General features: G+C 43.9%; 1 protein-coding gene across 2 annotated transcripts in view; it reads left to right on the forward strand.

Moving 5' to 3' along the window:
* Nucleotides 1-13,290, forward strand: part of ABCA12 (ATP binding cassette subfamily A member 12) — an 81,130-nt gene that overhangs the window by 38,876 nt on the left and 28,964 nt on the right. For both annotated transcript variants that reach the window (XM_059475923.1, XM_059475924.1), the window contains 11 exons: nucleotides 797-887; nucleotides 2,222-2,401; nucleotides 3,285-3,591; nucleotides 5,855-5,969; nucleotides 7,327-7,656; nucleotides 8,483-8,552; nucleotides 8,654-8,788; nucleotides 9,453-9,608; nucleotides 10,338-10,515; nucleotides 11,998-12,216; nucleotides 12,833-13,029. In XM_059475923.1, coding sequence (XP_059331906.1) covers nucleotides 797-887; nucleotides 2,222-2,401; nucleotides 3,285-3,591; nucleotides 5,855-5,969; nucleotides 7,327-7,656; nucleotides 8,483-8,552; nucleotides 8,654-8,788; nucleotides 9,453-9,608; nucleotides 10,338-10,515; nucleotides 11,998-12,216; nucleotides 12,833-13,029 — 1,978 coding nt within the window. The remainder of the gene's footprint in view (nucleotides 1-796; nucleotides 888-2,221; nucleotides 2,402-3,284; nucleotides 3,592-5,854; nucleotides 5,970-7,326; nucleotides 7,657-8,482; nucleotides 8,553-8,653; nucleotides 8,789-9,452; nucleotides 9,609-10,337; nucleotides 10,516-11,997; nucleotides 12,217-12,832; nucleotides 13,030-13,290) is intronic.

The following is a 13,290-nucleotide window of genomic DNA, read 5'->3' on the forward strand; positions in this document are numbered from 1 at the left end:
CAAGAAATGAATTTTTCAGAGAATGAAACAGTATCTATAATAAGCATGTAGTTCTGGGTACACACATAAGAGCTGGAAGATGTTTTGTACCTCAGTGAATGTAAATAAAATTTCTTTTTCCCTCTCCTAAGAAGCCTAGCCTTGCCTGGATACAGAAGGCAGTAGACTGTAATGTTACACACACTTGTTTACCATTCTCTGTAGTAAAAATTGTCTCCTTTTCTTACAAAAATGAGATCTCTGGAAGCCAAAAGCATTAGCAGTTAATTTTAGGGGCTGGAATTCATTCTAATTTCCATGGCACCAGGAGAAAATCCAGAGTGGAATATGCAAAAGTGAAATGAAATGCTCTCTGCTGATTGCAGTCATTGGTGGAATAATGAAATATTCAGCCAAACAAAAACCTGTGCTGATCTCCAAGTTAAGTTTTGGTTGCCTTTGCATTGTGCACTGGCTGTGTTCACAGGACTTAAAACAGACACAAGGGAAATTTACTTCTAGAATAACTAAAATCATCCATGATTTTTTTGATGGGACTCCAGTGCCTGGTGGAGACTCAGTGGGCATCCTTTCTTGACTCAGAGAAGCACTGACTTGGATTTAGGGAGCTTTCTATGGTGTTTCCATTGCTGACATTTCCCCATCCTGATGCAGAGTGAAGGGAGTAGGGAGGGGGCAGTGCAAATACCCAGAGCAGTGAAGGCAGCTGCTCTGTGGTGGTTTGGAATTGCACAGTGGGTGAGCTCAAGGAGCTTCTGGTCAAACTGATGCTTTGTCTTTCTCTGCTTGCTGGTAGAATGCCCTGCAGAACCCCTTTGTGCAGGTTTTTATCAAGCTGATGGTGGATCTGGACGCAGCTGAGCTCCTGAGTCAGATAAATGAGCTGGGTGAGTGTGTCCATGATGTGCTGCCCTCTTCCTTACTTGTACTTCAGGCCTGGGAGCTCCAGGTTCAGCCAGCTGCAGCCATCCCATAGTCTGCTCTTCTCTGGCCCATGTTGGAGGCTCCAGGGCAAGGCAATCGCAGTGATGCAGAAATCTTGCAGGGAAAAGGCTCTTAGAGAGCAGAGCCCTGGTGTGGAGAGGTGTTTCCCCTGGGTGTTCGGGCTGCAGGGACGGGAGCTTTGCCGCGGTGTGTGGCCACTGGAGGACACTGTTCAGCCGTAATTATGGCTTCAAATGAGCTACCCGGGACTCGGCTGGAAAATGTCGTGGAGAGCTCCCTTGCATCGAAGCGAGGTTCAGATCAGAACTTCTCCAGAGCAGAAGAGCCAGGGATCACATAAATGTAGCCAGGCTGATGGAGCCAGGGGCAGCAATGCAGGAGATGCTCTGCTGCAGTTTGGTAGGTCTGCAAGGCCCTCCAAGGTGACATTTGGAGCTGTGCACTGTGAGAATCACCAGTAACAGTGGTGGTAGTACATCCCTGTGAGTGCATGGGGGATCCCAGTCCCTTCCTGCCAGCCTTGCTGTCCCTACCTGCTTTGGCAGTGAGTGGCCAGGCATATCACCATAGATCTGGACTGTGCCAGCAAGGCCCAGCAGCAGCCAAGAGTGATTATGGTCTGTTGCAGCCATTTACATGCAGTTGGTGCTGACCCCTGTGTTATTCATGAGCAACAGCTCCTGCCTAAACTCCCCATAAAGCCACGGAGCCTGCAGCAGCTGTTCCATATTAGTTACCTTGCATTATGCAGCCACCTTTGAAACCTGCCAGCAAACAGCAGCATCTTTATTAACTGCAGCATCAGGTTGAGTCCACACATCAGCACAGCATTCACAGCTCTGCCTTGATGTGCCTGGATAAAGCATGTCCTCCCCTGAGACACAGCAGCTCAAAAGGAGAGTTGATTACCTACTAAACCAGAGGGTGTGGAAGGAATGGGGAAAGGATGCACCACGTGCATGTCTAAAGCCTCAGCAGGTTAGTGGGGACTTCTGATTTGGGATGGCTGTCACATCCCATTGCTGGCATCCTCCCAAAGGCAAGCTCACGAGCATATTACAAATGATTAACATAAAAACTGGGTCAACAGCATGCCTCCATTGCATTGCTGAGTGCAGAAATGTATTTCACACTGCATATTTCGCAGGATGCCTTTTGGTTTGTTTTCTTTCCTCCTTTCTGGTGTCATCAGCAGCGTGAAGGAGTGGAAAGATGGAGTGGGATTTCTGCTGGGTGTAGTGATGTTGGAGGGGTTGTTTGTGGGGTTTTTCCCTAGATGATATCCGGCTGGAGCTGCAGAACAATGCTGATGTTGTTGAGCAGCTGAACACTTTGGCTGCCCTGGCTGTGAACGTCTCCTCCTGCGTCTCCTTCAACCGCATCCGGCCAGTGCAGGACTTGGACGAGATGGAAGCGGTGGCTAAGGAGCTCTTCCTGAAGAACGAGCTGTTTGCAAGTATGCGACAGTCCCAAGTCCCCCTGACAGCTAAATTCTGCCTGATATAGTGTGGGAATGCAGCATAAAATATTTGGCTTTTCTCCAGCAACTGTTGTGGTCACAGCTCCCACCACACTGCAGTTGATTTGGAGCAGGTGTGTGTGGGACCTGCACATTGAGACCTCCTTTTCATACCTCCTCTTCCCTTGCACCTCCCCTGTCTGTGGTCAGCTGGTGATTCTCTTGGTTAATTCTCAGTTTGAATAAAATCCCACTGGCCCAAGGTGATCTTTGTGCAGCCATTTCCTTTCAAGCTGCTCTGGGAAAAGGTGCTTTAATCAAGAAAGGTATCACAGAATCATTCAGGTTGGAAAAGAACTTTTAAGATCCTCAAGTCCAAATATGAGACAATTCAATTTATTAGAAGGTCATAAATCACTTGAGGTATTCCAGCCAAGCACCATAATGGTGTACTGGGTCTTCTAAGTCACACTTTTCACATTTGTGGTATTGGATTGTGGGATCAAACTGCAGAGAGGGGTAGAGGGAGCAGAAAATAGGAACTTATATTTGTATCATTAACATATCTTAATGTTTAAAGATTAGATCCACTCATAAATCCTGTGACCTGTTTGCTTTTATACTTCATAATTGAGGGGTAGATAGAAACTTCTACCTCTCTTGGAACTTCAAACCTTGGTAGTATTTGTCCTTTCCCATAGTAGCAGTTTTCTTCTCTGTTCATCCTCCATTCTATCACATGTTTTATATATGGAAAAATCAGGAAAAATGTTCTGGATAGAAAAATTTCTGTGAAGAGGCCTTGTAAAAAGGAGGAGTTTCTACATATCTGTGTGTGCTGTCGACTCCAAAGGAAATCCTTTTCCCTTTCTTTTCCCAGGTATCATTTTCAAGCTGCCTCCAAGGCCTGGCCAGTCAGTTCCTGGTGGCCTGTCCCTCCCTCCTGTGCTCAACTACACCATCAGGATGAGCAGCAGGATCACCCAAACCACCAACAGGATCCGCGAGCGCATCTGGACCGTGGGCCCGCACAACTCCACCTCCCAGAGCCAGATTTACAGCAGGGCCTTCATCTACATCCAGGACAGCATTGAAAGGGCCATCATTGAGCTACAGACTGGCAAGAAACCAGAGGAAATAGCTGTTCAGGTCCAGGCCATGCCCTACCCCTGCTACAACAAGGATATGTAAGTTTGGGTGGCTTTTGCCTTCGTGTTTTGTGTCAACTCATCTTGTCCCTGACTGTTCGAGTTCACCATTCCTTAATACCATACTCACATGGCATAAAAATAATTTCATTCTGTTCAGTTGGGTTTTTTCTCAAGAAAATTCCCAAAAGAGAGAATTTTTGACTCTAAGATGGTCTGTTTAGTTTGCCTAATCTTAGTTTTCAGTGTTTTTTTAATACCTGGTTTGTGGTGGTAACTGTAGGTTTTCCAGCAGGTAAAACTCTCTGTCCCTGTTTTGCTACACATAGTGGGGTTGAGATTTGCCAAAACTTGATTAAATATGAGTCTTGGCTTGTTCTGCAGGTGTTCACATGCAGACAATGCAGCAGAACTTAAAAAACTGATTTTTTTGGGGAAGAAAGGGTGCCTAGGTTTATGAGCTTTACAGTGGCCAAACTGAGTGGAAAACACACAGGGAAGGGATTTCAGGGTCCGTCAGGGAGCATTGCAGGATGTTCAGCAGAAGTATTGATGTGAGGATCACTGTGCCCTGACTGAGGGTCTCCCTTGGAGCAAAGGGATAGGCTGGACCTAGGAGTTTTTCCTACTGAAAAACCTCCATGCCAACTGCATGAGCCAAAAGATTGTTTGGGAGCTGTAAAATATCATTTTTGAGCCACAGCAGAGCTGTTCATCTCCTGTGTCAGCTGGCACTGAAGAGAGCTGGGCACCTAAAACCTGTAACCCCTTCTCAGGACAAGTGAGGTGCCCAGGAAGCAGGAAGGAAGCATCCAAACCCAATTCTGAAGCAAATTCCTGGGTTATTGCTGAGAGAGAGTTTTGTGCAGTAATTAACTCCTGGGAAAACCACTTGCCTTTGGGTTTCCCTCTCCCCAGCCCAGGTTCAGAGGGAGGTGTTTGCTCAATTATTGAAATACCTCAAGGCTTTGGATTTTCATCCAGCAGAAGTCATCACAAAATGTCTGCTTATTGATTATTGCACAGTTATTGCACAGTTATCATACTGGAGAGAAGAGGGGGGGGAATGGGGGGAATATATATATATATATATATATATATATATATATATATATATATATTTACATTTATATTTATATTTATATTTATTTATTTATAAATTTATACATTTATATATAAATATATTTTTATGTATATTTATATGCATTTATATATATAATATCATTATATATTTATATATTATATATTATAGATTATATATAATAATATATAATATATGGTATATAATATATGTTATTTATGTATTATGTATTATATAGTATATAGTACATAGTATATCATATATAGTATATTATATAGTATATATAAATATATATTATATAATATTATATATATATAATTTATATATGTTGTTATTTTTATATATATAAGCGCCAGTACACAAGAGGTGTTGTGCTATGCTGAATTTTTAGGAGAGCCTTTCCTGGTTCTTTATAAATAAGGCTTCATTTGCATGGAAGTATTTCCTAAAATGCTGGTTTATAGGAAATTTTCAGCTTTACAGGGAAAAAAAAAGTTTGAAAACAAATGTAATGTTCATTTCTCACTGTTATTGTACATTATTCCAGGCATACACTGGTTGTGGGTTTTAAGTCAAGTTTCTAAATTAAGGAGGAAAATGTAAACCCTGCAGATGGAATGAAGGGGATCCCCTGCTATGAAAACTTGGTTTCCATGTCAAAAACAGAAATTTATTTTTGACCATTGCATTTGGGATTTTTTTTCCTCACACATTTGGCACTGGAAGGTTTTAGCTAAAATGAGGAGCTAAGAAATATGCCCTGGGTCTGCCTGTCCTGTGGGGTGGTGGGACAGACAACCTTTGGGAAAACACCCACATCCAGACTCCAACACAGGAAATATAGCCTGATCATGAAATTTGGCCATTAGATCTGGGTATTATGTGGTGTTCCCAAATGGAATGCAGTGCATCAGAGAGCCAGGAGATGCTACTGCCCATGGTGCTTCTTGCCTCTGCCAGTGGTGCTGCTGAGCAAGGAAATCCCTCTGCAACATTAAAAAAAATATAAATATTCTGAGCAGTCAGGAGTTTGATGAATAGAAAGTCCAATGCAATGGCAAAGGAGTCTTTTTTAATAATTATTAATTTTACTCCACACTTTGAAATATAAGCATGTCTTTTCCTGTGCCATAGTATTGTTCTGAAAAATATATTCTTGTACAAAGCCTTAATCCTCAGAACATTTTGTATTCAGCTAAAGCTTGCTTTTGCCTTTTACAGGTTCTTAACCAGCGTGACCTACTCTCTTCCATTTGCTCTGATGGCTGCCTGGGTGCTGTTTATAGCTGATTTTGTTAAAACACTTGTTCAGGAGAAAGATCTCAGGCTTTATGAGGTATGGGGAAACTTTCTGGGGCGTGCAGAATTATAAACAGATTTTCCTTATTCGTGGTTGGCGTGTCTGATGTGCAATATTAAATGGAGCAAAACAAGCATTAAGGCAAATATTCCAGATACCTATTGTTTGACCTGCAGTGTGTGAATTCTGACATTATAACCAAGCTCAAAGCCATGGAAATGCAGGGTGTTTGCCCTTCAAGTGGAGGGAATATTGCTTTGCAGTGCTGAACACAGGAAACATGGGCACCTCACAAAGTTACAGAGTCTCTGAAGATTTAAAGCTCTCTAAAAATTGACTTTGAGTCATACCTACTGGGGACAAAGATATGAAAAGTGACTTATTTCCTATCCTTGAAGTTATTATACTTAATATTTCAGAAGGTGCTACATATTACATCAGCTCCTCTGAAATGAAGTTCTTCATTCAGGCTGCCTGTTGGAAAAGAAATGACATTGAGACATTGGGAATTTATGAAATTAACTCAGGTTTTCAGTGTGATCACTGTCAACAGAGATGAACAGCGAAGAACTTTTGTCAAACTAAGCCTCAGCAAGCAACAAAAGCTTTGGGCAGATTTGTTTTTTATCCAACACCATGGAAACAAATACTGATTCACCAAAAACACTTCCAAGAAAGGACACTCTGACCTGTGAGGAGATGAAAAATGAATGAACCCCAGGGTGTGCTCTCTGGCAGCCCCCTACTCTAATTTAGACAACCATTTTCGCTGTCTCCAAGGACCAGGGCATCACTAATCTTTTTAGCTGTGTTATAATCCACAAGAAAACACCAGCACATGTAGTTTCTTCTGGGTTTATCAATACAAATTTGCAGTTTTATGCAAGTTGCAAATTTGCAAGTTTCTTCTGGATTTATCAATACAAATTTGCAGTTTTATGCAAGGGGGATTAATTATCAGCTAATATAAATTAATATTTTTTCCTTCTGACCATAGTAATTTAGCTGTTATTTTTTTTTGTCTTGGGGTTGTGTGAGAAAGGTCTGGTTTCAAAGAAATTTGAGAGCTTTTAGGCTTAAGCCACTGGATCTATTATCATTATTTTAAAAAACAACCAAAAGGCTTTAGAAAACTTACAAATCTAAGGCCAGAAGGTGCTTTGGAGCTTGTGGGCTGTGACATTTGATCCTTGCAGGTCCTCTCTGGGTTGTTCTTTTCCAACAGACTGCTCTGCAAACTGTGGGCATTCCTGAAATGGGAGTGCAGGGTTTGTCCCTGGATAGAATGAGCGTGGTCTGGTTGCAGGTCCTGTCCAGAAGCTGGAAAAAGAAATAATTCTTCATTTCTCTGAAATGCCACTTGTGATTGTTATTTTTACCTTCCTCTGTGCAGTACATGAAGATGATGGGGGTCAATGCCAGTAGCCATTTCATCGCCTGGTTCATCGAGTGCGCCATCTTCCTCCTGATTACCGTCACCTTCCTCATTGTTGTTCTGAAAGTGGGTGACATCCTTCCCAAAACAGACACAGCCCTCCTGTTCCTGTACCTGATGGACTACAGCCTGTCCATCATAGCCATGAGCTACTTCATCAGTGTTTTCTTCAACAACACCAACATCGCTGCCTTGGTAGGCAGCCTGGTCTACATCCTCACCTTCTTCCCCTTCATCGTGCTGCTCGTCATTGAGAACCACCTGAGCTTCTCTGTCAAGAGCCTCCTGGTGAGTTCTGCTTCTCCATATTCCCAGGCAGTGTGTGGAGGCAGGGACCTCAGTACATTCCAGCTTTTATTGTACCTCGTGCCTTTCTGAATTCCATCAGTGGGTGGTGACAAGCACGCTAGGAGAGTTGGCCATGGACCTTTTGAGGGACACCTGGAGTTAGCTGTGTCCCCTGACTGAAGGCACTCCTTGTGGAATTTTAGTGAGTTCCCACCTGCCAGCTGAATCACAGTAGTTTGAGCTATGTGTTTTCATTGCAAAACAAAATGAGCTGCTTTCACCCGCTCTGAAAAGCCAGGCTGTCTCAGTGAGAGGTTTGGGTTTGCTCATTGCTGCCTCAGATCATCCCTGGCTTCCTGTGTCTCAAATCCCTACACATGGGAGTAGATGTAAAGCCTTGTTTCTTACCAAGGGGCAGAGTAGGTAAGTGTTAGGTTCCAGAAGCCAGACTCATCACCAAATTCAGGAAATGAATTAATGCAAGTGGTAAAAGAATTAACCACATGGCTCCATGAGGTAATTCTCAAGCACTGCTGTATTTCAAAAGCCTAAAATAAAGCCCTGTATGAGGGAGGAAGCTGTGTCCAGAGTGTGGATGCAAAAGAAAGTCAAGCCCTAAGGAGACATTTCAGCCTGTCACCAGGTAGCACTTCCCATCACAGGCCTGGTCCAGTGCTCCCTGTGACTGCTGGGGAAAAAACAAACCCAGCACTCATTTTTCTGGCTATTGGAATAACCCAGTGAGGTACCTGATTGCTTGACTGACCTGACTTCTCTTAGAGACTAATTCAAATGTTTCTTGTTTTCAATTTTGTTTATCCCCCAGAGTCTGTTGTCTCCAACTGCCTTCAGTTATGCAAGTCAATACATTGCTCGCTATGAGGCACAGGGCATAGGTGAGTTTGTGGCTGACAGAGCCAGGCTTTGAGCTCTCCCAGGGGTGGTATTTCACTGGCTGAGAGGGGTTCTGATTGTATTTCTCAATTCCTCTCTGCAGGACTGCAGTGGGACAACATGTACAAGTCCCCAATGATTGGAGACAACACTTCCTTTGGCTGGATGTGCTGGCTCATTCTGATAGACTCCTTCATTTACTTCATCCTGGGCTGGTACATAAGGAATGTTTTCCCAGGTAAGGGTGCAGAGCATTGAGGGTGGTGCTGTAGCACCTCTTTTGGAGAACAGTGAACACAGAGCTGGCTGAGGCAGTGAGACAGGGCACACACTCTGTCCCAGACCAAAGGGAGCACAACATTGTGGATGTCTGAGCCTGTTAATGGCACTGAGAGCGAGCAGAGCAAGGGAGAATTAGGGTTTCTCAGCCTGTCACTTGGCTAGGTAGGTCTCCTGAAGAAGCTGAAGCCAAGGACAGAGGAGGGTGTCACTGCAGTCTGGTGGGTGAGAGTGGAGCATGTTAGACTGCATTTGTCAGCTGAGTGATTTTGAGCTGTGTTACTTACATCATTTGGTTTCAAAAAGTAATTCCTGCCTTGGGCAAGAGCCAGTACATTTGTCTTTTGCTTTTCTTCCCCACCTAATGAAGCAATCCACTGGCATACGGAAATCTACCCAGTGGAAAATGTAAAGTTCTCCTGCCCTCCAGCTATGGAGTTACTCAGAATAACAAATTAGTGACTGCTTCCTATTGTGCCAATCAGAAAAGTCTCTACAAAGTCTTGGTGGTGCATGAACATATCAAGAAATCTCTGTGAAGTTAATTTTTGCTGTTTTGAGTGCACCCCACCAGTGGCACTTCCCGAGGAACAGATAGCTGAATGAGACTCCTGTTCCTGCAGGTAGATATGGCATGGCTGCTCCCTGGTACTTCCCACTGCTTCCATCTTACTGGATTGAGTACAACAGCTACCTGCCCTTCTGGAATGAGAAACAGAGATGCCTGCTCTTCTCCAAGCTGATGTTGAGGAAAGAAGTCACCCTCCCCAACAAGATATGTATGTGGATGCTAGAAGGGGTAGCAATAATAATTTATATTTTGGGTAAACAAAGCCAAATTTGTGAAGGGGCACCATAGTCAGAAAACACCATTGATTGTTATTTTGAAGCACAGGAAATATTGAAAGCTGGTACTCACATGAATGGAGATCTGGCCCTTAAATTATATTTGCTCTTTCTATTTGTTGTGCAGAGTCAGTACTGATTTTCACACTCATATTTGTGTGTGTTGTAGTTGGCCAGTTACCTTCCATGCCTGTCTGTCTGTGTAGAAATACACTTTTGTCTGGGCAAGCAAATACAGGTTTCCACTTGGCAAAGGACACGTGTTCTTCTTTGCTTATCTCTTTAAATATTTAGCCTGTAAAATATTAGGATCACACATAAAACCTTGCTGTTTCCACCTAACTGAAAATAACTCTGTAGCTTTACTTCATGTCCTCTAACTTTCTGTGCTTGTTTAGTATAAATGAAGTTTGGTGCTCTGAAAAACCTAAATATGAGACCTTTCCAGAAGCGATTAATGCCTGTTGTCAGGAGCTGTTAGAAGCTTCAGAAGTAAAAAGGAAAAATCCCAGAGAGTTCAAAATGATACACATCTGGTGGCATGTTCTCAGTGTTCCTGGCAGAAAGACACCTGCTTTTCTGTATTTTGGTTTGCTCTGAGATGAAGAAAGTAGCACAAGCACTGCAGTAGCTGTCCCTGACCCTTCTCTTTGGTGTCCAAGGTGCCCCCCACCCTCATGTGGAACCAGAGCCCACCGACCTCCCCTTGGGAGTCTCCCTCCACGGCATAACAAAGGTTTATGGATCCAAAGCTGCAGTGGACAACCTCAGCCTCAACTTCTATGAAGGGAATATCACTTCCCTGCTGGGACACAATGGAGCTGGGAAAACTACAACCATGTGTGTATCCTTTAAAGCAGCTCTTTTTTATCCTGTGGGGTGTGGCTGGGTGAGCAAGAGGGCAAGTGCAGCAGTGGGAGACTGAGGAAGGTGCTTCACTAGGCCAAATCCCTCCTGTAGTTTCACCTTGCTCATGGATGACCTCAGGAGTTCCTTCATCTGTTAGAATTCTTTAGGTTCTAACAGGTCCTTTCCTGCTTAGGAACATGCTTTTTAATCTGCTGAGATAGCTGGGATACACAGCACAGCAGCTGTTCAGGGGTTTTGTTCCATGGCCTGGGGTTAGGTTGTTCTGGAACCTGTGGGGAGCTCATGCACACACCAAAGCTGAAGTGATGCCAGCAAGAAAACTTAATAAAGATACACTTCAGCTGTACAGAGGCATGTGTTGGCTGGGCTGGAATGGCAGGGGATTAATGCATTGGCCTTTCAGCCTTGCTGTTTATAAATTATTATTTGACTTGTTAGATAACAGCACTAAAACAGACCTGTAGAACTTGATTTCTCTACTGATATATATGTGCATATCTCTGAAAGGAACATTAAGCTGATAAATAGAAGCCTCAGAAGAGCCAAAATCAGTAAGACAGATGTGTGCTTCACCTCAGCTTATTATCAATTCACCTCATATTCTGTTTGCAAAGTGTAGCAAAGGTGATATGCAGAAAAGTATAAAACCTTCCTGAAACTTAGCAGAGGCTTCAAATCCTGAATAAGGTCACAAATTACTGCTTTTAAATGATGGTTTAAAGTCTCAGGAGAGAAGAAAAACTCTGTGAAGGTGAAGGGTGGTCTGAGATGCATCTTCTCCCTTTAGTCCCTGCAGGACAGCACCAAAAATGAGCTGTAATGTGCAAGTAGTTATTCTGAGCAGAGGGAGTTTGACTCAGCTCCTGCTTGGTGGGTGATTATTTGCTTGAAGTAGATGAAAGTGCTGCCCACTGTGAGGTGTCTCATGGAGAAGTCCTCTCCCATTTCTCATGAATAATGGCAGTGAAATCAGGTCTGCATGCTCTGCTGGGATTAGGCAGATGAAGAGGAGGTTTTCAAGTCCCAGCTGTGGTTACAATATGAGGCCCTGTGGGCACTCCAGGCAATCCTCAGAGAACAAGGAGTCACTGCATTCTGGGAATTCCCAGTAACTAAACTGGAAGTCAAGGGCATTCCTGGGTGTGGGGGATATGGGTCTGAGCTAGGGAGAGGGAGGCTGCAGCAGGTAAAAGCAGAGGGGAGGAGTAGCCAGGGTGAGCTTGGAGCTTGGCCCTGCAATCCCACAGAGGGGAACAAGGATGTCCATGGATGTTAATTTGCCTCTGCTCTGCCAGAACCTGGCACACAGTGGGCAGTGGTGTCTGGCTGGAAGGAATGGGAGGGGACACAAAAAAACCTTGGAAGTGGTGACAGCTCCAAGGCCACGTGAAAAAAATTACCCATGGCTTCCTCCTTTTTCTAACTTCCCCTTTCTATTTCATTTTCCTTCAGATCTATTTTGACTGGGTTGTTCCCTACATCATCAGGCACAATCTTTGTGTATGGCAAAGACATCAGGACTGACCAGGAGGTGATCAGGAAGAACATGGGGGTGTGCATGCAGCACAACGTGCTCTTCAACTACCTCACCACCAAGGAGCACCTGCTGCTCTATGGCTACATCAAAGTCCCTCACTGCAGCAAGCAAGAGCTCTACCAAGAAGTGAAGAGGTAGAAAAGTAGCAGGAATGGGGGGGAGGAGGGAGAGAGGGCTGTCAAAATAGTTGTGTGGTGGTGCCAGTGCCCCTGCAAAGCTCAAAATGGTGGATTGGAGGTCTTGTTGCAGCTCCAGCTTAGGGTTCAAATGGTGCCTTGCTCTGACTAGAGGAATATATTGATACCTGTGCTGTAAGAAAACAGTATCTCTTCTCCAGGGGGTTTACAGGCTGCTGTGGCAATTATTTGGAGATGAATTTATAGGCCTAAGGGGCTACTCCTTGCTGCTTTACAGTTTGCCCTGGGAAGAGATTTAATCAACCAGTCAGAAAGATGATGTTGGCTTTATTGGTTCTGCAGAGAAATGAAGCAGCCAGAACATCCCAGGGACTTTGGATCTTGGTGTCTCAGTTGATGGGGTTGAGCCTTTAACCTTGACTTGTCAGATGAAAACTTTGAAAACATCCTCAAAAATGTTTTAAATGAAAATCCCAATGACTGAGCTGCAGGGTGACTCTACACTGTGACCACTCAGCAGAGCACGATTTCATTTCCAGTTACAGTTTTTTCAGGTATTTTCAGATTCCCTGCTTGAAGGACAACTTTTGGGAGTTTTCCCTCTGTTTTGCAGGACTTTGAAGGAGACTGGGCTGTACAGCCATCGACACAAGCTGGCTGGCACCCTGTCAGGAGGGATGAAGAGGAAGTTATCCATAGCCATTGCTCTGCTGGGGGGATCCAGGGTGGTGATCCTGGATGAGCCAACCACGGGCGTGGATCCGTGCTCCCGGAGGAGTATTTGGGAAATAATCTCCAAGAATAAGAAAGGTACTTTGAGGAGAGATGATGTTGCCCTCCAAAGAGGGACAAAGGTGATTTGTGTCATTTTACAAAGATGGTACCAGTGGATTTGAATTGTGGGTTTTGGAGGCCAGAGAGAAAAAAATTTGGGAGACTGGGATTTTGCAATTCTGGAGGGTCCATCCTGGTTGGTTTCTGAAATTCAGTGTCATTTAAAAAATAACTTCACCATAGAACACAGCTTACAATAGTGTAAAATTTGTCTCTCTTGTTGCCTTTCATTCAATT

Source organism: Ammospiza nelsoni, chromosome 7, assembly GCF_027579445.1.
Source record: "Ammospiza nelsoni isolate bAmmNel1 chromosome 7, bAmmNel1.pri, whole genome shotgun sequence".
In the NCBI taxonomy this organism is placed as follows: domain Eukaryota; kingdom Metazoa; phylum Chordata; class Aves; order Passeriformes; family Passerellidae; genus Ammospiza; species Ammospiza nelsoni.